Source organism: Chenopodium quinoa, unplaced genomic scaffold (genome assembly GCF_001683475.1).
Source record: "Chenopodium quinoa cultivar QQ74 unplaced genomic scaffold, ASM168347v1, whole genome shotgun sequence".
NCBI classification, from domain to species: domain Eukaryota; kingdom Viridiplantae; phylum Streptophyta; class Magnoliopsida; order Caryophyllales; family Amaranthaceae; genus Chenopodium; species Chenopodium quinoa.
The window spans coordinates 5,726,396-5,751,408 of record NW_018744878.1 but is presented as its reverse complement, the minus strand read 5'-3'; the positions used below and the strand labels follow the sequence as shown (position 1 = coordinate 5,751,408).

General features: G+C 36.3%; 4 protein-coding genes and 1 non-coding gene across 10 annotated transcripts; 3 read left to right on the top strand and 2 right to left on the bottom strand.

Annotated features, from left to right (window-relative positions):
- Positions 1–1,172: 1,172 nt before the first annotated feature.
- Positions 1,173–10,703, top strand: LOC110705769 (AUGMIN subunit 5-like). 4 transcript variants are annotated; one of them, XR_002508124.1, is made up of 11 exons: positions 1,175–2,076; positions 3,358–3,900; positions 4,133–4,274; positions 4,511–4,681; positions 5,055–5,264; positions 6,575–6,760; positions 7,291–7,450; positions 7,881–8,067; positions 8,429–8,561; positions 9,323–9,632; positions 10,064–10,703. XR_002508124.1 is itself a non-coding variant. In XM_021883696.1 (10 exons), the coding sequence occupies exons 1-10, from the start codon at positions 1,610–1,612 to the stop codon at positions 9,449–9,451; spliced, it is 2,322 nt and encodes a 773-aa protein (XP_021739388.1). In that variant the 5' UTR covers positions 1,173–1,609; the 3' UTR covers positions 9,452–9,905. The 4 variants fall into 4 exon arrangements, 2 of the variants coding, with proteins under 2 accessions (XP_021739388.1, XP_021739387.1); XR_002508125.1 differs by lacking the exon at positions 10,064–10,703 and adding an exon at positions 10,024–10,041; XM_021883696.1 differs by lacking the exon at positions 10,064–10,703 and having other exon boundaries at positions 1,173–2,076; positions 7,887–8,067; positions 9,323–9,905.
- A 4,011-nt stretch (positions 10,704–14,714) lies between these two features.
- Positions 14,715–17,216, top strand: LOC110705767 (vegetative cell wall protein gp1-like). Its single transcript, XM_021883691.1, has 2 exons — positions 14,715–15,123; positions 15,882–17,216. The coding sequence occupies exons 1-2, from the start codon at positions 14,934–14,936 to the stop codon at positions 16,979–16,981; spliced, it is 1,290 nt and encodes a 429-aa protein (XP_021739383.1). The 5' UTR covers positions 14,715–14,933; the 3' UTR covers positions 16,982–17,216.
- Positions 17,217–18,354: 1,138 nt separating this feature from the next.
- On the bottom strand, positions 18,355–19,744 carry LOC110705768 (thioredoxin-like protein Clot). Of its 3 annotated transcripts, none has more exons than XM_021883694.1 (3): positions 19,566–19,744; positions 18,997–19,148; positions 18,355–18,819 (listed from the first exon to the last, which is right to left on the bottom strand). In XM_021883694.1, exons 2-3 carry the CDS (start codon positions 19,139–19,141, stop codon positions 18,575–18,577), a joined length of 390 nt encoding a protein of 129 aa, XP_021739386.1. In that variant the 5' UTR covers positions 19,142–19,148; positions 19,566–19,744; the 3' UTR covers positions 18,355–18,574. The 3 variants fall into 3 exon arrangements, with proteins under 3 accessions (XP_021739386.1, XP_021739385.1, XP_021739384.1); XM_021883693.1 differs by having other exon boundaries at positions 18,355–18,831; positions 18,997–19,157; positions 19,566–19,732; XM_021883692.1 differs by having other exon boundaries at positions 18,355–18,831; positions 19,566–19,731.
- Positions 19,745–22,845: 3,101 nt separating this feature from the next.
- On the bottom strand, positions 22,846–24,200 carry LOC110705766 (thioredoxin-like protein Clot). Its single transcript, XM_021883690.1, has 3 exons — positions 23,942–24,200; positions 23,533–23,687; positions 22,846–23,349 (listed from the first exon to the last, which is right to left on the bottom strand). Exons 2-3 carry the CDS (start codon positions 23,675–23,677, stop codon positions 23,093–23,095), a joined length of 402 nt encoding a protein of 133 aa, XP_021739382.1. The 5' UTR covers positions 23,678–23,687; positions 23,942–24,200; the 3' UTR covers positions 22,846–23,092.
- Positions 24,201–24,321: 121 nt separating this feature from the next.
- TRNAV-UAC lies at positions 24,322–24,394 on the top strand. Its single transcript has one exon. It is a non-coding gene; the product is annotated as a tRNA-Val (tRNA).
- The last annotated feature ends 619 nt before the right edge of the window (positions 24,395–25,013 follow it).

Sequence of the window (25,013 nt, the reverse complement as noted above, 5' to 3'; positions counted from 1 at the left end):
GCTTCGAAACTAAGATAAATATTACAATAAGTAGGAATCGCAAGAGATTTCAAATAGGACAATCAAATTAAATCGAATAAATGGAGTATTATTACACGGCCCTCGTAATATTGAAATAGAGGGGAAAATTTCTTTGCCAAAGGAAAAAAGAGCCCAAAATCCTTTAATAGAGAGAAAATCATTCCCAGTCCCCACCCCCCCCCCCCAAAAAAAAAAAGGTTTTGTTTATTATACTACTATATAATTTCTTATAGAACTTTTTTAAAAAAGTAAGGTGTGATATCTAAAGAGCAAAGGAAGTATACATGTTAAGTTAGAAACTGTTAAATTTCAAAACAATATGAAATGGGCTTGGGCAATCTGAACAGTGGCTTGACAAATACCTAGTTTTTTTAACGGCCCGACAAACCTGGGCTCTGATACCATGTTAAATTTCAAAACTATATGAAATGGGTCTGGGCAACCCGAACAAAGGAGGAGAATTTGGTCCATAAACTAAGCTTTAGAGCTTTCACACTAAAACCAATTGGCAATAGTAGGAGTAATTCCTCTACTTTATAAAAGTGGAATCATCTCTCCTCTTTCTCCAATGTGGGACACTCACAAATGGGCTACAATGGGATGGGTTTCAACGTAAACCATAGAGAATTACAATAACTTAGTAGAATAGTAGTCATTAGTCATTAGATGAAACAAATATTCAACTTTCAACCCTCAAACATGACAACACAAACAATCAAATCTTAAGCCATTTTCTATATATTGGATCCACTAGTGACCTCCTCAAATCTCTTGTGTGAATGACTTTTGACAACGTTGAGGATTAACTTATTAGCTCAATCAAAGCCAATAAAATCATTCTTCCCATTCGTTAGCTAAACTTTCATAAATCAATTGATTAACTTTAATCATTGACAACACAACTGACCATCTCTGACATGACACAATCGAAACTAACATGACACGGATAAGAAGTTACTGAGAGAAAACACAAAGCCAACACGACACGATGCGAAACCAACTCGAACTCGATCCTTTAGATAATGTGGTCAAATCATGCAATTATCCTACACTTGCATAATCTTTTTATAGGCTTTGTGAACAACACGAAATTAATACGAGATCAAACGCAAGCACGACATAACACAACACGATTACGACTTAATTAATAGTCTAATCCACAACTTAATTAAGTAGCTAAACGAAATTAAAACCGTAATTGTACGCTACAATTAACATAATCTTTGTACCAATAGCGGGACCTCCCATTTCAAAAAAGAAAAAAGAAAACTCCATTTCTATTCAATTTCTTCAAATTCCATCTTTTTTTTTTCAAACTCAGACAAAACATCCTCACTCCTCTTCTTCTCTCTTCCAATACTCACACCATCAATTCAAATCTGCTTCCAATTTTCTTACATTCTTCGTCAATTCATACAAATTCCTCCGATTAATTCGACATTTGCATTCATTAGATCTGTTCTAGGGTTTTAGCTTCAATCCCCTTTTTTCAATTGGAATTACTGGTAATGCGATCCCCAAAAAATCCGATGATTTCGTCGTGATTTGAAATTCTAGGGTTTTTGTTTTGTGTTTTTTTTATTGCGAAATGCAGAGCTCGACGAGCTCGGCAATGGCGGCTCAACCAGAGGCGATTTTGGAGTGGCTTCAGAAAGAGATGGGGTATAGACCTGCGGGCCCGTATACGGGCTCAAGTCGGGCCGGGGTGGGCCCATCGGCGGATGCAATTAGGAAGGTTTGTAGAGGGAATATGATTCCGGTGTGGAGTTTCTTGCTTCAGAGGGTGAAATCGGAGAAGACGGCGGAGACGATTCGAAGGAATATTCAGGTTCATGGAGGTGACGGTGGTGGAAAGGGGAAGGAGGTTGGGAAGAGGAGAGAGAAAGAGAGAGGGAGACTGGAGGCATTGCAGGAGAGAGATGCCGCCGAGAAGGAGGTTGAGAGGTTGAGGCAGATTCTTAGGAGGCAGAGGAAAGAGTTGAAGGCTAAAATGTTGGAGGTTTCGAGGGAGGAGGCCGAGAGGAAGCGAATGCTCGATGATCGCGGGAATATCAGGTATAGCTTGCTTTCTCTTTGCAGCTGATTATATTGGAGTCAATTGTTCAATACTTGTTTTAGTTTGTGATTGGTTGGACTTGGCATTGGTAGTATGATATAGAGTTTTCATGATATAGGCCATGACATAACTATTGTAAGTTATAATTTCACATTAGGAAGTGCATGACTATGATTATGTTTATCAATGTTTTGTGAATTATTATTGAAGGTATTGGTTTTGACAAAATGGTATTTTTGGAGCAAACTTGGCTTGGAAATTATAGTTTGTAGAGTAGTTTGGAATTCAATGAAAGATGTAACATTTCCTGAAAAGGCTTATGATTGGATATCAAATAATACCTCATTTGAAATGAATGTGTGTGAGAAGTTTGAAAGGACACAACCATCGTAATGGTTGTTGAGCTTAACTATATCTAACCTTATACTACCTTTGTTCCTTATATTTGCAACTTTGGAGGGTTGCACGGTTTGAGGCAAAATTTGTTTGTGAGTGTTAAATGGAGTGAGAAATATAGAGATGGATGTGATGAGGAGAGAGATAGAGATAGAGATAAATGATAACTTAAAAAGGAAAGAAAACATTTGTTGCAAATAGTATGAAACATCCAATTTTGGCATATGTTGCAAATAATATGAAACGAAGGTAGTATATGATGAGTTGGGACAACTTGAATATGGGATGGAGGGAATGACATAGAATCATCTGGATTTGATGTGGTGGATGTATGAGCATTGCTGTAACAATTTCCTAGGACGTGGAAGGACAATAATGTGTGGGTATAATTGGAGAGGGTTGGGCATTAGTTACTTTAGTTGAGTACACTATTTGTTGTAGTATTGTCTACATATCATATTGAGTGTTGAGGGTTTGTACTTTGGGTTGGGAATGGAGAGTGAATCATTTGTACTTGCACAGTTCATGCCAACTGCCAAGAGGCATCTTTGAGGCATTGTAGTATGAACTATGTATTCTTGTAAAGAGTCAAGCATTCTAGTTGCTCGTATGAGTTTGGCCTCCTATGTTCTAAAGGTGATCCTTTCAAACAGAAGGGCTCTTTAGCAAGATTCAACAATGAATTGCTATTGTAGCATGGGAAGTATAATGCATAAAGAACCAAACAAACTTGACTGCACATTTCATTATTCAGCCTTGACAATTTGCAAAAGATGTGGATGACAGTAAATATACTAACCTGAATAGTGTTACTTTATATTAAAATGTGAAACTTATTTGTTTAAATATGGGCAATTTTTGATGATGTGTTATATATAATGCAGGCATAAGCAGGTTATGTTGGAGACATATGATCAACAATGTGATGAAGCAGCAAAAATATTTGCTGAATATCATAAACGTCTTCGTTATTACGTCAGTCAGGCTAGGAATTCTCAGAGGTCCAGTGTTGATCTCTCTACTGAAGTAGCTAGTACCCTGCATGCAAGCAGTGAGAAAGAGGGTGTTTACTCAACTGTCAAGGGAGCCAAAGCTGCTGAAGATGTCATTCTTATTGAAACTACTCGCGAAAGGAACATCAGAAAAGCATGTGAGTTTCTTGCATCACATACGCTTGACAGAATACGCAGCTCTTTTCCTGCTTTTGAAGGAAGTGGTGTGCACTCAAATCCTCAGCTAGAAGCTGCTAAGTTGGGCTATGATTTTGATGGTGAAATACCCGAGGAAGTTAGTATTGTTGTTGGAAATTGTCTAAAAAGTCCACCTTTGTTACTTCAAGCTATTACTGCATATACTCAGCGGTTGAATTCATTAATTGGTAGAGAAATTGAGAAAGTTGATGTTAGAGCAGATGCTGAAGCACTCAGGTACTTGTAATGTTTCCTTACTATCTTTAGTGGCAATTTATTTTTATTTTATTACTCTATGGATTATTTTGATTGGTAAGTGATGTTAATATCACTGTCTTCATGTCTTGTAATCCTCACATTTGCCTGTGTGGAATGTACTGTTTATTTGATGCCTTGGGTACAAGCATTGTATATCTACATGTCTTGTAATCCTCACCAAACTAATTGTAAGTTTGATTGTATTGATCAGGTATAAGTATGAGAACAACCGAGTGATGGATGCTTCATCCCCAGATATGACCTCACCATTAAGTTATCAACTTTATGGTAATGGAGAGATTGGGGAAGATCTACCTTCAAAGGGAAGTGAAAATCAGCTTCTTGAAAGACAGGTTTGGTTCTACCTTGACACATAGCATATTGTTTTTATTATTACATTATTTACATTTGGAATGTGTAGATGTCTTGCTGATTATGTTTGTCAGTCTCCTTTTCCTTTGGAAGTGAGTGATTTATTGATCGACACATGTTATATTGAGATTCTTTAATTGTTTATATGGTTTTACATTTCAACTCTTTGAATTTGTGAGTTGCTTTCTTAACGAGTTTCTCTCTTTCATCATCGCAGAAAGCTCATGTTCAGCAATTTATAGCTACAGAGGATGCTTTAAATAAATCTGCAGAAGCTCGAAGTATGTCTGAGAAGCTTCTAATTCGTCTGCATGGAAGTGATGTTAATTCTCACCTGCCCATTGTTGGAGGAGCGTCACAAAATGTTGGGAGTCTCAGGCAATTCCAGGTAACCTTGGTTAAAACAGTTTGAAAAAAATTTCAAGTCCGGTAATTCATTGGATCACTATCGGTTGACATAGAATATGCGTCAGGTGTTTAATTTTGCAATTAAATAGCCTTGTAGGTTTGTGGGTTTGAATTTGTCTTGAAGTTTGAAAGTTTCATTGATTATCGAGCTGCTTAGCACAAATTCTTCTAAATTTACCCATTGTTCCTGTCTAGCTGTTTTTTTTTTTCCTGGTTTGTGAGAACAGAGCTGTGCTGATACAGGGTTTAAACATTTAAGTTTGTCACTCTTGGTTGCATAGGTGCCTTGTAGACTTATTCTAGCAAGCTTTAGACTTTGTTGGGTGTATGCTAACTGTTTTCCTTGTTTTTAGCTGGAAGTGTGGACGAAGGAGAGAGAAGCTTCTGGATTAAGGGCAAGTGTAAACACATTAATGTCTGAGGTGCAGCGTTTGAATAAGTTATGTGCTGAGAGGAAAGAAGCCGAAGATTCTTTGAAAAAGAAATGGAAAAAGATTGAGGAGTTTGATTCTCGAAGATCTGAACTTGAATCTATATATACTGCTCTTCTTGACGCTAACAAGGTAAGTAATTGAGCTGGAGCCTGTCTTTGATTGCCTAGAAAATTAAAAAATCGATAACTGTTTCTGACATTGATGTCTAATAAAATTTTCACTTAATGCATTCTTTATGAATTTATGGCCTCAAGACTCAGTATTGTATACAGAATTACAGAGTCTTATAAATTTTCGATATCATTTATTCACTTGGATACTTGTTAGGGTTGTGTCCATAGGTATGCTGTTTTGTATCATTTTTTTCAAAATTTAAGAAACTTATCATTGGATCATCCACAGTAGTCACATCCCTAAAAGTGCTAGTTCTATGTGATTGCTGTGTGTATGACTCACTTAAGTGGGATTATGGAAGTTGCTCGTTGGTTTTGGACTCTTTTCTGCTTCCAGTCTTGGCTATTAAATTATCTGAGTATGGACGTTTATCTGACAGCTTGAAAGGCGACTTCCATTAATTTTGTTCTTGCTTCCCCCCCCCCCCTTTTTTTTTATTCTCTCTCAAATAACGGCCTGAGCTTACATGCCCAGTAAAACTTCATTACTAAAATCTATCAATTTAAGCTTCTATCTTACAGGCATGACATATGCTCTTGGTAGCATCTGTGCTTCATTTTGTCTCTTGCTGGCATCTGAAGCCTCATGTTATGTTTATATGTTGAAAGCCCTTATTAATATGTGCTGTCTCCATTTTTTGCTTTGTAAATACTCTATCAATCTCTAAATTATAAGCCACATTGATCATGGTTATCTTTGAGGATATATTGTCATACTAGTTATTTTCTGTTTAAGTTTACATGTCTTTGTTGTGCTACTACATAGTCTTTCCTGGGAACTCTTTAAGTGAGGGATTACATTTAAAGTAATATGTGGAAATTTTAGTGCTATACATCAAATTTTAGAAATTGGCCCATTATTTTGGGATGGTTTATATAAGATATGTGGCCTACTAGTTAGGGCTGGAGGTAGCAGCATATAGATCATTTCTGCTGTTAGGTTTTTTTTTTACTCTACTTTCTTTGCTGTGAGATTTCAAAGACCACACTTTGCAACAAAGGAATATTTTATATCTCACAATAATACCCCTTTGTCGCAAATAATAGTTAACGGAGGTAGTATTTAGGTGATTGTGGGATCACAATGATTGCATAAAAGACTAGCGATTCAAATTATATGGACTTTCTTATAGCTGTTTACACTTTGTGGATTTGTTGGCAAATTTATGTATGATAACCTGTGTTGGGGCCTTTATGAAGCAAATTCAGTGGTTTATAAACATTTGAATTTCTCTTACCCTTAACATGATCTTAAATTGCTTCCAGGCTGCTGCTGCATTTTGGAGTCAACAGCCATTGGTTGCTCGTGAATTTGCATCTAGTACTATCATCCCTGCTTCTGGAATTGTGATAGATCTATCAAACAGTGCAAAGGATCTTATTGAAAAAGAAGTTTCATCATTCCTGCAAAGTCCTGATAACAGTCTTTACATGCTGCCAGCTAGCCCACAGGTAAACAATTAGTCTGTTGTGTTAATTGTTTTTTTTTCCTCTTATATTTGTTTAAGGGTGGATAAAGGATTTCTACTATGTAGATATCAGACATGCCTCAGTTTTTCTCAATCAGTGTTATTGATCAAATTAGTGAGGCACAATGGATATGTTATGTTTGACAGTAGTAGCAATGGGCTAAGTTGAGAATGCGAGCTAAACATGAGAGAAAGGGATGAGTGTTTAACTTAGGTTTCTGCATGACTTTCTGCGTATCTCTGAGTTAATGAGTTATGACCTTGTGTTCTCTGTTGCTTCTCTTTGAGTTTTGAGTTTTTTAACTGTTTAGAATCTTGAGGGTAAGTTTAGCACCAAGGCGTAGTTTTCTCCTGCCCAAATGATTTTCTTATGTCTCAGCTACCAAAGTAATGTATTTACAAAAGCTATGAAGTGGTCTAGATTTCATTTCTGACTGTAGGCTTTTCTTGTTAATGTGGCAATTAAATATCTTGTCTTGATCAGTTTCTTACTTGTATTCTGGTTGTTATCAGGCACTCTTGGACTCCATGGGTTCTAGTGGGTCCACGGGACCAGAGGCCCTAGCTGCTGCTGAGAAAAATGCTGCTTTGTTGACTGCAAGAGCTGGTGCAAGGGATCCATCTGCAATTCCCTCAATCTGTCGCATTTCTGCTGCTCTTCATTATCCTTCTGGTAAGGTTCCATCACTTCATACCTGTCATAAATTAATTAAAAGAAAAAAAGGAAGAACTTTGTAAGTGACGGAGTGTTGTGTTTGGGATCTTTCAACTATGTAACTCAGTTGGTACAAACTCCTGATACTAATTTAGTGCAGTTGAGTACTTGAGTAACAATTATATATTGCTCTTGTTTAAAGTCTTTTTTTTTTACACAGTTGTTTAAAGTCTTTATTTTAGTTGAATTCAGAAAGTTTAAAAAGTAGTTATCAGTGAGTTATGGTCCAGTCTCTTTAAGTTTTTCATGTTTTGAGGCATTATCTTTGTGTAAATGATAATATTGATTATTCATTGATATTCTGCAGATTCTGTTTGTTTCTTATGATTGGCACTTTAAATATCTCCTCTCTAGGTTGTGTAGTAAATAATTTCATTTTGTGTTGAAGGATCAGATGATGGTTTGGCATCAGTACTGAAAGCCGTGGAGTTCTCTTTGAAACTGCGGGGTTCCGAGGCCTGTGTGCTGGAGGACTTAGCAAAGGCAATCAATTTGGTTCATAGCCGAAGAGACCTTGTTGAAAGTGGTCGTACAGTGTTAAACCATGCTCACCATGCACAGCAGGAATATGAAAGGTAACATGTATTCCTTTTCTATTTCAATGTAGGATTCTCTGAACTCCTGCTTTTGTTTATGCATTGGTGTGCAGTGTGCTATTACATTAGAGCCCACTCATAAATAAGGTTGTCTTTTTTTTAGTATGATGAATCATTATTCTTTTGAAGCTGCACTAACAAAATTTATATTTTCCTTCATATTCTTCGGAGTTTTGAGTTTATTAAGTTTCTTACTGAGATAAGCTTATCTTTTGTATTTATATGGTCTATAACCATTTTAAATTTTGTTAATGTGCATTGCTTCTCCTGTGGTCAGTGTGCCTGTTGTCCTAGGGCGTGTGCCATTCACTAATTAACATTTTCTAATTGAATTTGGCAGAACTACAAGGTACTGTCTGTCATTGGCCTCTGAACAAGAAAGAACTGTGACTGATGAATGGTTGCCTGAGCTCAGAAATGCTGTAATAAATGCTCAGAAGAGCTTGGAAGATTGCAAATATGTCAAGGGCTTGGTAAGTAATTGTTGTGCGTTTAGTAGAAATCATATGTGTGTTCTGAGGGTCTGCATGTAATAAGAGTGTATTAGGATAGTATACACCCTCCACTCTTAACCACATGTTACTTTTTCTAATTTTAGACTTGTAGTTTTCAGATAGAATAAGATTATATTTGTTTCTGTTCATCTCTTGAAGGGTTTATATTGAACCTTATAACACTTAGAAAGGAGGATAGCTTGTTAAGCTGCGTGTTTAGATTGTTAATGGTTAGTTTCGATATGGAGTTGTTTTATTGGCATTATTGGTCTGGTCTTAATTCTTACAATAAAATGAAACGTATGGTGGATCAGTTTAATAATCAGATAATTATAGATATAGATGGCTGTTTCTCAGAATTCCTTAATATTCCCTGTCAGTAGATGGTATTTGACGATTGGGATTGTTAAATTGATGAATGAAAAACTTTGCTTTATGGAAATAGTGATGTCTTGTGTTGGAATGACTCGTAATTGAAAGATTGACAGCACTGCCTCAAGCACTCAACTCTGCATTGTCTCTGTATAACAATATTCTGGATGCAAATTTAAGATTGTGCATTATTATTTTTAACAAAGATTAAAAATAATTTGTTATTGAAAATCCAAGCACATGCCTGTCCAGTGCCTAAGGTGTAAAAATGATCATATACTAGTAAAACCCCAATTTACAAGCTATGCTTGTCTGATCTGTATTGGCAGTTTTGTTTCTGTTTTAACCAATTTTGATGTGTTCTGCAGCTTGATGAGTGGTGGGAACAACCAGCCTCAACTGTTGTTGACTGGGTTACAGTTGATGGTCAAAACGTTGGTGCTTGGCTTAATCACGTGAAGCAGCTTCTTGCATTTTATGACAAGGAACTGTTATAAGTGGTTTTGATAATCCTCAGTGGACCAACTTCGTGACATTTTTCTTCTCCACTAGCCACTTGCAAATCCAACTTTCGGCTAAGAGGTGTCTTGAAACCTTGAACTAACAGATTTTGTGCAATTATACCAGATATTAAGTTCTTGGAGACTGTGGGTAGAATCATCTCATTCCAAATCTGAGGTACAAGAAATATCTCCCTCCCACTCTCTGTTCCCCCCTCCCTTTTCTTCTCTCTCTCAACCCTCCTTATTGTACAGCATCTTATCCCCTTGTATAAACTTTGTATCAGTTCTTACGCTGGGTTTACAACTTTAAATGCCACTAAAAGGGCAGTGTATTTTTCACCTAATTTCTCTATTTTAGTAGAGCAGTGTTGCGTGATTTATAATGTAAAGAATTGTACTTGTAGACCTCAGTTTACTATAATGCTAATGAAATGCCATTCTTTTTGTACTTACCATTCTTAATGCTTCTGCTATCTGTTGTTAAGTGAATCATAACTCTCACACATTTTCCTTTTTCTCTGCATAAAGTCTTCTTTAAACTATTACTATTGACATTACTGCTGAAGGGATCCTGTGATGAGCAACTCATCATTTGCTGTTTACCAGAGGAATTTACAGCTGCTGCTCCTGTGAAGTGCGAAGAACATGGCAACAGCTGAGCCAAGATGATCAGTTGCAAGCTTTTTAATAACAGGTACCCCATAATTTACTAAATTTCAAAGGGTTTTTTGAACTGTCGTTTTAGTTACAGATTGTCCTGGATTTCTTCAGTACAAGTAGGAACTAGGGGGTACTATACCTACCTTGTGGGATTATCCATCTTCCACACATATAGTAACAATGCATCGTGTCAATGTATGATCTATAGACTGAGCAACTTTAAGTTTATCTCGGTGATCATGCAGTCGGCCTGAATATGAACAATCTTTTAGAATGACAGATGATGTTTTCTATCCTCGAGTATATGGTGTTCAATAAGTTTCTTAACTTGAGGCGCTTATTTTGGACTGATGAGGTAGCCACTTAAGTCTTATCTCGCTCCATCTTCATGTTGTTAAGGTGTTCATAGACCAAAACTACATCACGTAGCTCTATCATTTGGCCTTTTGCGTCTGTAGGGCTAAAAAATATGAACCATATTTTCTCCCTTGCGGGCCTACCCTTTGAAAACCGATGTAAACTGGGTTAACAGTGATGCAACCCAATGTAATCTTATTGCAATACAAATGTCACATGCTGCCTTTATCTGAAAGATAAGTACTTTTTTTTTTTTTTTTTTTTTTTTGGGAACGGATTGGTTAATTATAGACGCTGTAAGTACAGCTTCTATATAATATTTAATTTTCACAATTTTTTTTTTTTTTCACTTTTAGTTGCAACACTTTGAATTTCACATTTGTCAATGTACGGTTTTAATGCTTCATATCTTTGATTAGAAATAATTAAAATAAGATATTATAAGGATTTAAATTGAAACGAATCTAACAAGATTTCACATAATATATTTTGCCTAACATATAAATCAATAAAGAAGGCCAAATGTAAGAATATGACTAGTGTAAATTTTCAAGTGTTGCAATTAAAAGTGAGTGTGCGAAGGAAGTTAGATTTTTTAATATTGTATCATAATTAGAGAGTTGTTTCTCTCAAATAAGAATGAACACTATACAAATCCATTCAAGAAGATATTTGATAAAAAAAATTATAAATCTTTTCCGTGACGATTTGGATATTGGAATAACATGATAATGAAGGAAGATATTGTTTATGATTAATTATTGGTTATCACATCATTTGGAGTCGTATAAATTTGTAATACAATGACATTCAGCATTTAATTAATTGACAAACGTCGTTTTATGTGTAATTAATAACAGAATATATTCGTCATCCTAAAGCCAAAGTTAATAGAATGTTCATGATCCAAAAGAAAAAAACAACACATTTAGAAGAGCAGACATACTAGTACGTAATTTGTTACGTCGTGAGGTGCTAGTTAATTCAACCCGTGAGTTTGTGAGATAAGGTGGCCAACTTTTTTGGACACCCGTGAACTATGGAATTGTAAGCTCCCTTTTTACAAAATCAGCATTAATTTCTTCATCACTATCAAATGTTGTTACTAGAATTATTTTGTGATAAGTGTTCTTTTAGTGATGTTTAATCGGTTTTAATGTACGCTATTATAAGCGATAACGATGATCAATTAATCATTAGGTACTTTGTATAAAGTATTAGTTTAGAAAGATATCAAGTGTAGATCAGTGTTATTATAACTCAAAATTATATGTGTGGTAGTTTTTTTTTAAGGGAATCATTTTCTAGATTTTAAAGAGTTATCTTTTTATTTTATTTTATTTTCTTTTACCTAATCTTTACTTTATGTAAGCCTCGCATGTAAGTTACAACCACTATTAGGCATTAAATACATAAATCAATTGGGATTTACCCCCCTCTTCCACCCCCAAAAAACAAAAACAAAAAAAAGGTTAATTTGTGAAATTATAAATTACGAACTAGTTAGCTAGCTTGATTCTAAAAATTACTCCATGCACCTATTTAAGGGGGGTGTTATATACCGCCATCCAAAATGATCAAAACCGCCAACATTTAGTAGGAATTGACAACCATACCCTTAGTACTTCACCACTATCTTTCCTCTTGCCACCAATCACTAACACCTTGACACCACTACCCCAACACCACCACCACACTGACCGGAGACGACGACCACCACCACAACCACCCTGACCGGCGATCTACCACATCCCCCTCAAAAATGACCCACCACCTTCCCTATTTGGCGAAAAGGTGGTGGTTTTTTTTGACAACCGTACCAACCGGAGCTCAAAACCGGTTTTGGGCTCCGGTTACCATGGAATCGGTTAAGGTGCATGGTAACCGGAGCCCAAAATCGGTTACCGTGCGCGGTAATCGAAGCCCAAAACCGGTTACCGTGTGCGATAACCGGAACCAAAAACCGGTTACCGTGCACGATAACCGGTTTTGGGCTCCGATTATCGTCTACGGCAACCGATTTTGGGCTTCGGTTACTGCGGTTTCCTGAAATAAAAAAAATATATATTAAACCACCACCTTCCCGCCGGCAAGGGAAGGTGGTGGGTTGTCATCGAGGAGGGTATGGTGGGTTGCCGATCAGGGTGGTGGTGGTCATCGCCGATCAGAAGGAGTGAGTTGTGGGTCGTCGGGAGGATAAGGGGTGGTGAAGTAATAAGGGTACGATTGTTCATTCACACCGAATGTTGGCGGTGATGATCATTTTTGTAGGCGGTGTTTAGCGATTCACCTATTTAAAGGGAAGGGAGTAGATAAATAATTAGATATCATTAATAAACCATAAATAGCTGTATGAATTTGTTGAAAGTACTTATGAAATGCCACTTTTCATTAATATCATCCCCCACTTTTAATTTATATGCACAAACTTATGTTCTGATTGTGATTTAAAAAATAAATTAATTAAAGATTCATTTTTCTTTTGACCTTTGGATGGTTATAGACTAAATTAGGACTAAAAGGGTTGCTCTTTTTAGTTCTTCCACATTACAAAGTACTCCGTAATTCTTAGTTCATACATGTATACAAAGTATTACATAATTGTAAACGTCGACTTCAAATATATAACCTAATAGTAAGGGTTGTATATCACAACCTTTTTTTTTCTTGGTCGAGCAACAACAATCTTGCATTATTTGCTCGAGGAATAATGTCATCTTAAATTATCACTAAAAGACACACACCAAAAAATTGAGCCACACAATATACTTCGTACGTAAATTTACTTATCAATTCCCCCACCCAATTCAGCAATCGGTGCATACTTATGTTAAAATATGTCGTATGTTTAGTTTTTTACCAATATAAAATTTGTGGTGCTTGAGATATGTATTTTGAATCACACAAATAATCAGTAATACTCTGCATAAACTGATAACAAGATTTTTATTTTAGCAAAATGCCACAAGAATTGAAGATGTTTTTGTATCTTTTGTAATAACTGCGTAGTAAATACCAAAATCAAAAAAAGAAGTGACTGATTGTCTGCCTTAGGGTGGTCTAATGGTTTTCTATGTGTGTTATTTGCCCTTTTCCTTAAAGTAGATAAGAATTATCTAAAAATGGATCCTTATCCACCATATATTTCTGTACCTTATTTCAATCTATGACCTCTATATCGGAGTAAAACTTAATGCAAAGTATGCTAATTGGTTAAGTCTGTACAAAAAATGTTTGTACATGTAACATGTTTAATTCGGCTTACCTATTTCTTTATTTTGCGATGATAAGTAGAAATTCATTTTATTTAAACGAGATGGAGCATACATAAGCTCAAGACTCCAAAAGATATCCGAATTATTCATATAATACCTCGATCAAGAAATACATCATATCTATATAGAATTCAAGATGAATCATCGACTTGCCTATTTCTGTATCTTATAGACTTTAGCAAAGAAAATTATGTTTCTGTATTTAGAAATCGGAATGTCTTTAGGGTTGATACCTAAGATCGGCATATATATCTGTCCACACTCCTATTCTGTTTAGTTTGGACTATAACAAGCAGAGAAATTAATATTTTTTCGGCCTTTGATAGTATTTTGTTCAAACATAAGCTTTACTGTATTATATTTGTACACATACGTTGTAACCTCAACTAGATATCGATTCACTGCATCACATATATTTGATGCTGTAAACCTACAAAGAATAAATCTCAGAGTTGTACAACAGTAATGAAAAAAAAGATACATGGAAGAAATGCATTATGAATGACTACTGACTAGTGCAAAAGAGGGAACAAACTGATTTAATGTAAACTTGTAAAGTACGTGTAAATGTGGCCTGCGATCATTTGCTCATTGATTCCTAAATTATATTTCCGGACATTCTAAAATAGTACACATGACTAGCTGCTATCTCAGGGGATGAAGTAAACAACATTGGAGAATCGGAAAAACAAAAATAATGAAAAATGGTGATATGAAGTATTACTCTAATCAATATCAATCTAATCTCTTTAGCTTTTTTAACCTACAAGTCCCAAGTCAAAACTCATGAAATATGTGGTTTACTCAACTTATCTCGTGAACCAACTGGGATTTCTACCTATTGCAATGTACACCACCAATAAAAGAACTACTAACTTTCAGTAAAATGTAGCATGTAGTAAAACCTACATAATTCCAATAATAAAATAAAATAAAATAGGAATTAAAAAAATATGAGGAGCATGATTTACTGTAGCATTAACAGCATCTAGTTTGTAGTTGACTGGCCTCAGCATGAATAACATAAATAGATGACACTTGCTCTTTCATAGTTTCATTCTCTATAAGTTTAGAAGCTCTTCTTATACAATAATAAATATAAAAAGCATAGCTTTAAAAAAAAAAAGAAAAAGGCTGAAGCTTTATGTTATAATACTTGGTTTCAGAGGGACTGGTTTAATTTTATGATGAGAGGGTTCAGAAATTGGTGTCCCTTCTCATTTGTAATAATATTGATTCTCTCTGTTACATGCTGCTCAGAAGCAAGGCATCATCATCATCAGAAGAAGCCTTCTGCAGTTGTAGTTGGTGCTGTTTTTTGTGATACTTGCTTTCAAGATGACCTTTCCAAAGCTGGCAGTCATCACATCTCAGGTAAATCACTAATCCCTTCATTTAATCCTATAATTTGGTCACTTTCTCGAGTTTCTTAAGAGTCCGGTTAATTGTCCAACAGTTGAGCACGACCTTAAAAGTTATTTTAACTATAGTTAGTTCATTAAGAGAATTTACTATTTAATGACATTTCACCCCCTGTTAGTTGCTTGATCACATAGACTTTTTCATATGTTTAAGACTTTAGGCTGCATATTATTAACTTTGGAGAAGATATTTGAGTATAGCTGTATTTTCTTATGGGTTTGAAAGACTATGTTTTTGTTTATTTTTTATGTTCCCTCTTGTTTAAGTTTTAAACAAAACTGTGTATGTTCCTGGACTTCATATCATGGCCGAGTTTTAATGCTATGTCCGTTTAGCTGTGTCACGGTCCTATGTTCAGAAGTCATGGAGGATAGAGCTGAGGCACCCTTTGGTTATGGATGGTGCCTATCTTGAAAAACTAGGGGCACAAAGCATTTCAATGTTGATATTTTGATTCTTTAGTTTTGGTAATAATAAAAGGACAAAAGGGTGGAAAAACAATGTTCTGAGTTATGATAAATTGGTTAATAGTAACATGGCCTAGAGAAGACAGGTGCATTATTAGGCAATAAGCAGCCAAATCAGACTTTAAGTTGTTTGTGTAAATACAGCTCTTTCTCCAGTTGTTTGTTTCTTTCTTTCCAATACATTAAGATAAAGAAAAAAAAAACCATTAACCCTGCATTATTTCTGAAATTTGGTATTTTCAGGTGCAACTGTTGCAGTAGAATGTGCACAAGGGAGTTCAAGGCCAGCATTTTACCAAGAGGTGAAAACTGATAAACAGGGCAATTTTAAGGTGCAGCTACCCTTCACGGTCAGCAAACATGTCAACAAGATTGAAGGTTGTACCGTTAAGTTGGTTAAGAGCAGCGAGCCATACTGTGCTGTGGCCTCGACTGCTACTTCATCTTCGATTCATCTGAAGAACCGAAAGGGAAGGAAACACATCTTTTCTGCTGGCTTCTTCTCTTTCAAACCACTTAAACAACCCGGCTTATGTAACCAACAACGGTCTCAGCTGAATTCTCTTGAAGGCTTACTAAACCCTCAATACCCAACAATTCCAAGCATAAACCCTCAAATTCCTACACTTCCAACTCCTGAAAATCCTACACCAAACCCTCCTACATCAACTAACCCAGACACACCTATCATGCCAAATTTGCCTAACCTTCCACCACTTCCTTCCCTCCCACCATTTCCTAAACTCCCCTCGGTCCCACTCTTACCGCCTTTCCCAGCTACAACTCCTGATACATCCGTGGGGCCTTACAAGGACAACAAGGTGGAGAATGGTCTTGTGAGACAACCACAACAGATATTCCCTCCAATTATTCCACCAATACTACCTTCCCCACAAGGTCCTATCCCTTTACCACCCAATCCACTTCAGCCAGCACCTCTATTGCCGAACCCCTTACAGCCCCCGGCTCCACCACTCATCCCGAACCCATTACAGCCCCCGACCATACCACCAGGTTTACTGCCTCCAACACCTCCCTTGCCTTTTATACCACCAGTTCCTGGATTGACTCCACCCTCATCACCACCAGGTCTACTGCCTCCAACACCTCCATTGCCTTTTATACCACCAGTTCCTGGATTGACTCCACCCTCATCATCACCACCAGGTTTACTGCCTCCAACACCTCCATTGCCTTTTATACCACCAGTTCCTGGATTGACTCCCACACCCTTACCACCTCCACCCGCATCTTCGTTCCCCCTTCCTCCGATCATCCCATTACCGCCCACGCCACTCTTCCCTGGCATTCCCCCGGTTAAGACCAAGACAGTGAACCCTTGAACAGCTATTAGCTAGCATGTACAATTCTTGTAATCCATATCTTCTATTACTCCTATCATTTCCATCCCTACTTTAATTTCTCTTGTACAAGGAAGGGAAACAAAAAAGATTTGGCCTACTTCACAATTCACATTATCACATATATAGGTCTGTAAGACTGTAACATGTTTTCTTACTTAAAGTTAGCATGTTTTTGTTCAAATTACATTATTTCTGCTTGTGTTAGTTTTGTTAATTCAATCATTTTAAAGGATTGATGAACTAAAATTTTCCTATAATATTGAAAAAATAAGTCATCCAAGTTATGAGTAAAGTGTTCTTGGAAGGGCAACTGTTAAGAGTTTAGCAAGCCTGAAAGTCCAACACGTAAATGAGGAAGGGCAGCCTAGTCCGTGGCCTAGCAGAGTCCAAGTGTGTTTTTTTTTTTTGCTTGTTGTTGCTCAATTTCATTAGCTTGGTCGATATAGGATTCTATTATTTCGATCTAGTTATAACTACATCTTATTTAGTTGAATTTAGTCTAGGAAAAAGTTTCCTACTCACGTAAGAATTGAAGGGTTAGGAACTTAGGATTCTATAGTAATCTATATATATCTATATATATTTTTTTCGAGGAAACTATAGTAATCTATATAAAGGGGCCATATGAGTTTTTAACAATAGAGAACTATCACGAACACTACACTTATACTAGTACATTATATGATCACACAATATATCATCATATTCATTCCATTGCCTCATTTGCTAAATAGAATAATACTAAAAATGTGTTTGGACTGCTAAACCATTTTTGGGCAAATAGCCTGCTTAATTATCGAAAAAACTAAAAGCTGTAAGTCAAGACGTATCCTGAATTTGAATGAAAAATTTATCTAGTTTGTTAGACTACTTAGGGGCAGTTTGGTTGGGGGTAACCAGGAAAGGGAATGGGAATCAACTGGCCCGATTCCCTTTGTTGATGTTTGTTTAGCACTTTTAATCATTCCCTTTACCCTCCTCATTACCCCATATCCTTCCAACTTCATTCCCCACCCCCCCTAGACTTTTCCATTCCCTTTCCCTACCCACCTTCACACCACCACATCACCACCTTCACACCTACCAACACCACCAGAAAACCAGCCTAGACCACCGCCACCCCTACCCTGACCACCGCCACTCCTCCCCCGACCACCGCCGATCCTCCCCCAAGCCTCGCCGCCTTCCCCTCCCCCGCAAAAACCACCCTAGCCCCGCAAAACCTTTCAGATGCACACAAACAACATAATCTCACAATTTAGTAAGATATTCCCTCCAAAGTATGATCAGATAACTTTTCAGTGACGAATTCCTAGTGATCTCATAATTATATCCCTTTTAATCATTCAATATTAACAATATATGTTAGGTAGGATAAAATGCAAACTCTAAACATTCATCAGCTAGTAACATTGTTAAATTACTCAGCAGACTGGCAACCAGACATCAGTTATGTTTCGAGTTTTGTTCAGACTAAAACCCAACCACTAAACAAGTTTATTATTTCTAAGGGGTGGGGTGGGTGCATTAGTTGAAAAACTCTGCATCTACAACTAAACAACATACATTTGATCACTTGGATTCACCGAGGACAGCACTGATCTTTGATACAATGTGAGCCTCATAGTCCTCCAGACGCGCAGCAACAGAATCATTTTCCCAGCGAATAAGGGTTGGAACATCCTTGACCTGAAACCTCGAGTCTACCCTCCAAGGGTGCTGAGGGTTATTCCAAGTTGGTCTATCTCCTGCATAAGCTCTCAAAAGCATTACATCTTCTCCAAATTCTTCCAACTTCTTCAAAATCACTGGTTCAGCTGTCACACAATCTGCATTTAGTGTCGCAACAATAAGATATGAGCATACAATTGATTTAGCGCCACGTCGTATTAATGATCAAAGATGTACATTGGACACGAAAACCATTAAGTGCAACCACCATTTACATCCAGTACCAACATTAAATTAAAAAAAAAAAAGGTATATAGAATTACCAGGACACCAACTGAGGTTAGTAGAAGGATCATTGTCACCCAAAAAGAGGATGAGATTAACTTTGTTATTTGCAGCTTCCTTTGCAAACTTATCAAAACCCCCATTGAAGTTTGCAACGGTAGCATCCATTATCTTCAACCCCATCTTTTTCCTGATAATTCTGAGATTAATTAAAATAATGGCAGAAATTTAAATTTACAATTTGTAATTTAGAATGCCCAAGAAGTCAAAAACCCTAGAATTTCAATTAATCAACACGAACAAGAAGCCTAAATTAATTAAACACAAGAATTCCATCAACAAATCAAAGAGAATTATAATTATTAAACGGTTTTGTACAGTAAAATATTAACACAAAGATGAAATCTTTAAAGGGTTAATTGCATGCAGAAGCATTTACCTCTAGAAAAAACCCAGAAATTGATTGTAAAATTGAGTGAATTAATTAAACACAAGAATTCCATCAACAAATCAAAGAGAATTATACTTATTCAACGGTTTTATACAGTAAAATATTAATAAAAAGATGACATCTTTAAAAGGGTTAATTGCATGCAGAAGCATTTACCTCTAGAACAAAAACCCAGAAATTGAATGTAAACTTGAGTGACTTTCCCAAGTATATTTTCTGCAAAACCCCCAAAAATGAAAATTTATGTTTTCAAAATCTTTTGTTTCCCACCAGAGCCTTTTCCCCTGTTTTTGTTCATTCTTCTTTTAGATCCGAATAACAGATGGATTCGGAAATCTGGATATGAATAAGACTCAAACTATGGAAAATACAGGCCCAAATGCTACACATTATAACTTTTTTTTTTTGGGATGCTCATCCGGTTCACCGGAGCTTAGCTCCAACTACATCCGGATTCGACTCGGGTAGCACACCTTGGTGAGTAAGTCTTCTAACAAGAGTTTTTAGAGGCTTGAACTTGAAACCTCCCTTAAGCGACATCAAGTTGCTTACCACTTCACTTGAGTCAACTCTTGTTGGTAGACATTATGACTTTGAACTTATCTAGATATCAGGTTTCGTAATAGCTACTTACCTACTTTTAATCTTTTATTACGAAGTTCATTAATTAAATACTCGTACTTTTTTCACGACTAGTTAATGTAATCTTCTATCATTACGGAGTAATATTTTAAACTAATAGGTTAAACCCATGTAATTTTTTAAAAATATATTTTGTATAATCTTTATATTCTCGTAATCGTTACGAGTACAAGTTTGTTTTACAATAATATATTAAATAAAAAATATATGAGTAATTTTTTAGACTAATGTTGTACATACGAACGCTAAAACATTGATGGATTTCTGAATTATCCACAATTCCACATAAAATATCTTAATTGTCATTGCTTATTACTACATTTTTTTTATTTTATTTTTTTTTTTTTTTTTGCAAGGAAGCCTATTACTACTGACTTTATAGTTTATACACCTTGATTGTTCTTAAAACATTATGTCCAATCACAATGCCGAGACTTGCCAAATATCATAGTTCGAAAAAGACGTGTACTTGGAAAACAAAGATGTTTCCTAAACCAATAGTCATCTACAACAATTAGGAAACAGATATTGGCAATTTTATGTAATTACTAAATATAACTATATTAGGACTTTATCTTGGATTTTTTTTTTTTTTTTTTTGTTAGACTTGATATTTAGAATTAAAAGAGTCGGTGTAGTTGAGGTTATATATACCCCTCCTGCCTTCAACAAACACATACAATTATACAAAAGTATTACTCGAGCACCAAAAATTACTTGCATTGGTAAAAAATATGGCAATGAATATGAAGAAGAGAAAAACAGAATTAGAAGAATTATGTGTGAAGAGGAGAAAAATAGAATTAGAAGATCTAAGTGATGAGACCTTAATTTGAGATTCTTATTCGAGCACCAGTGAAATCAGTCCATCAATGTAAGCTCGTCTCCAAGCGTTGGCTCGCCTTGATTTCTGATCCACACTTTAACGATTGCTATCGACGACAATATGATGCATCTCAACGTCAAGGTAACCATCATCTACAACTTGTCAATTATCGTAGCATTAGTCTTCCTCTTGATCCTTTTATTCCGATCGATAATGATTTCCGAACTATAGAGGCCCAGGCGTTACCTAAGAGCCAACCCTTAATATCCTTAGATCACTTCAATCAACAATGGCCTATGAACATAATACTTGTGTATCTAATGATTTACTCTTGACCGTGTCAGATTTTGGCCTATATACTCCCTCGTTATATCTGAACGTATCAAACCCCTTAACTAAGCAATCTTATAGACTCCCCAAACCTCCGCCCTGTCTCTCGTATAACCCTATTACTGATTCCAACGGCATTACTGATTTAAATGGCATCGTATGTAGTGTCGATGATCCTGCCCATTACAAAGTGGTGCTTGTTAAGGACACTCCGCGCCTAGTTAGGCACGGACGTAACTTTGTAAGATGTAGCAAGTTTATGACGTTTTACGTCTTCTCTTCTGATACTAGCAGTTGGTGTAAATTTCTTGTGCACCCCCAGAAGACTTTGTTTCGGTGAGAATGGTAGATAAAGAAATTGGTCAATACACAACCGCGTTGGATGGCGCGATTTTTTGGTGCACCAACATGATAATGGTATATAATCCATTCGACAAAGAGAACCCCCAGCACTGCGATTTTATTGATCTTCCCGAGGAGGCTAAACTCGATGAGATGTACAATGAGAGACTTTCACCAGTTGATCAACGTACAATATGCATAGCAAATGTTGAACAGAACCTGCGGCTTTATCAATGGAGCTACGTGAACGCCTCTACTCAAACACTCACTGTCTGGGATATGAAGGACTACACCAATGGCCATAACCGTACTTGGAGTATAAAGCACTTTGTGGATCTTACAAGTATTAATTGGCTCTGTAGCGATGTGTGCATGTCTATCAAAGGTTTTGATCCCTATGATGGAGACGTGCTATACGTGTTGTCTAAGGAACTATGTCTACTCTCTGTGAACCTGAAAAGCAAGAATGTGCAATTACTCGCTGACTTCAAGTCCAATGTATCTACTTCGCTCCCATGGTTCAAATTGTTTCATTATTGTCCACCTTTTCGGCCAACCCCTGTCACCAAGAGCATGGCTGCTACTGCGACTGTAATTTGAAATTTTAACATGGTGTGGATTGATTTCATTTTATTCTTTTAAAAGACATGCTAACTAAATAAAGACAGTGTGTGATTCCTCATAAATAACAAGTGTTTGATAATCAAGATAGTTGTTTGCTTTTGATAACTAGAACTTCTTGCAGGCTTATTGCTGTGAAGATGTGAAATTAGCAGAATCAAACTGAAAATTTACAGGCCTTTGAGGTTTCAGATATACAAAGTTTTTTAATGTTTAATCTTGCATTGATTTTAAATTTTGGAAATAACAGTATATACTTTAGCAACCTCACTGAAATACTCTCTCAGCCATAGTTCAGCAACAGCATTGCTAAACAGCTGCAGAGCTGCCCACCATAACAAAGCCTCACACAGAAGCTGTAATACTGATACACCAGCACACATTCGCATCCGAAGTAACACATTATCTGTGTTACATTAGCAGCATAAAATGTCTTTCTAGGAAAATTAATAAATTAATCAACAAAGACCACATGGTAATTCTTAGTGTATTTTTATTCTACCTCTTCTTTTAAGGAAGGCATGTTTACATTTAAAAAATGGGTTTACTAGCATGAACCACGAGCCACATACTACGAAGTGATAGATGATGTAAGCTTCTAAATGAGATGCACACTAAATGTCTCAATTTAGCATGGTTTTTCCCTCCAAAGTATGTTCAGATCTTAGGTCCAAAGAACGATGAACAGCTTGGGAGCTCATAGTGATTATTTTCTTAGGATAAAATGTAACTCTGAACATTTATTAGCTAGTAACAACCTTACAAAGCAGAATAGCCTGGCAACCAGACATCAGTTATGAATCTTATGATTTGAGTTTTTGTTCAGACTGTCACTCAGATACAACCATCTAAGCAAGTTTATTAGGGAGTGTGTGCATTAGCTTAAAAACTCTGCATCTACAACTAAACAACGTACATTTGATCACTTGGACTTGCCGAGAAGGGCACTGATCTTTGATTCAATGTGAGCCTCATGGTCTTCCAGACGCGCAGCAACAGCATCATTCTCCCAGCGAATAAGGGTTGGAACACCCTTGAGCTGAAACCTTGAATCTACCCTCCAAGGGTGCTGAGGGGTCCTCCATGTTGGTCTATCTCCAACATAAGCTCTCAAAAGTGCCACATTTTCTCCATATTCTTCCAACTTCTTCAATATCACTGGTTCAGCTCTCACACAATCTGCACTTAGTGGCACAAACACAATCACACAATCTTTATATATACGAGCAAGCATACGACTGATTAAGAGCTATGAAGTACTGTCATATTAATGATCAAAGGTGTACATCGGAATCATAATTATAATGTGTAACCATTTGTAACACCTAATCTCAAAATCAAAGCAAAAAAATAGAGAATTACCAGGACACCAACTGAGATTAGTAGAAGGGTCATTGTCAGCCAAAAAGAGGATGAGATTAGCTTTGTTATTAGCAGCTTCTTCTTTAAACTTATCAAATACCTCATTAAAGCTTGCAACTGTAGCATCCATAATCTTCAACCCCATCTTTTTGTTCCTGATAATTTTCGTAGAAATTATTAGAATAACGGCAATGCATCTTATCTTCTATTTTAGTATGCCCAAAAAAATACCAGAATTTCAATCAATTCACACAAACAAAAACCCTAGATTAATTAAACACAAGAAATCCATCCATTTCAGGCAGTAACAAACCAAAATTAAAGAGAATTATACAATAAGGTTTTGTACAATAAAAAACTGATAAAAGATGAAATCTTTAAAGGTTAAAGTGCATGAAGAGTCATTTACCTCGAGAAAACTCCAGAAATTGATCGTAGAGTCAGTGAATTTCCCAAGTAATTTTCTGAAAAAAAAACCCTAAAAACGAAAATTTTATGATGCTTCAAGCGCACAATTTCAGGAATTAAAATCTTTTGTTTCCCACCAGAGCTTTTCCCCTGTTTTTATTTTTCTAACTAATCCGATAATAGATTGATTCGGAACTCTGAAATCTGGATATCTTTTCGGAACCCAATTCATGGGAAATGCCGGCCCAAATTCTACTAATGCTACCATTGTGGACTTTAAATTCGGTTCAATTCATGGCATGTAAATTTTTTTTAAAAAAAAAAAAACTGAAATTGTGGTTTGGTTTCTATCTAACAAAGACACAGATTTTACATTATTCAGTTGCTGTGGTGTAGTGGTTATCACGTTAGTCTTACACACTAAAGGTCCCCAGTTCGATCCTGGGCAGCAACAACTTTGGCAATTTTTATTTTTATACTTTTTTTTGGCAAACTTATCTTCGTGACACTGTAAATCCGTAATAATCATTTTAGTATGTACAGTGTAGTGCAATGGTGTATTATGATTTTATTTTTTTGAATATAATTCTCAAGAAAAGAAAGCCAAAAATTGTTCCAATGGAAAGATGCTTTAATTGAAGAAGCCATATTTCCCAATATTCTCAAAGTTTAGCAATTGTGTTAGGGTTGCTCTTGTAGCAAGTTTGTGTTGGATGCTCTGTTGGCCTATTGCTATCATGCTATGTATTTTGATGGGGAAGCAAATGATGACATTTTTGTTAAATAGAGTGAGAGCAATTGTATGTTACCGATACTTGGGAAAGCCCTCATTTATTTTTTGTTTATCTAGTGGCAATTCGGTGAATTTTGGCAATAGTAAAATGCGACATATCATGTACTTGCAGTGTGACCACGTGTGATAAAAGATGCAATATTAACGACGTTAGTTCACCTTCTTCCTCCTCTAACTAGCTTCATCTTCTCCCCCCTCTAATGACTAACCAGCTTATTCTTCTTTCTCCTATCTCCAACAACACGACCAACTACACGTACAGGTTGACCATCACTGCACT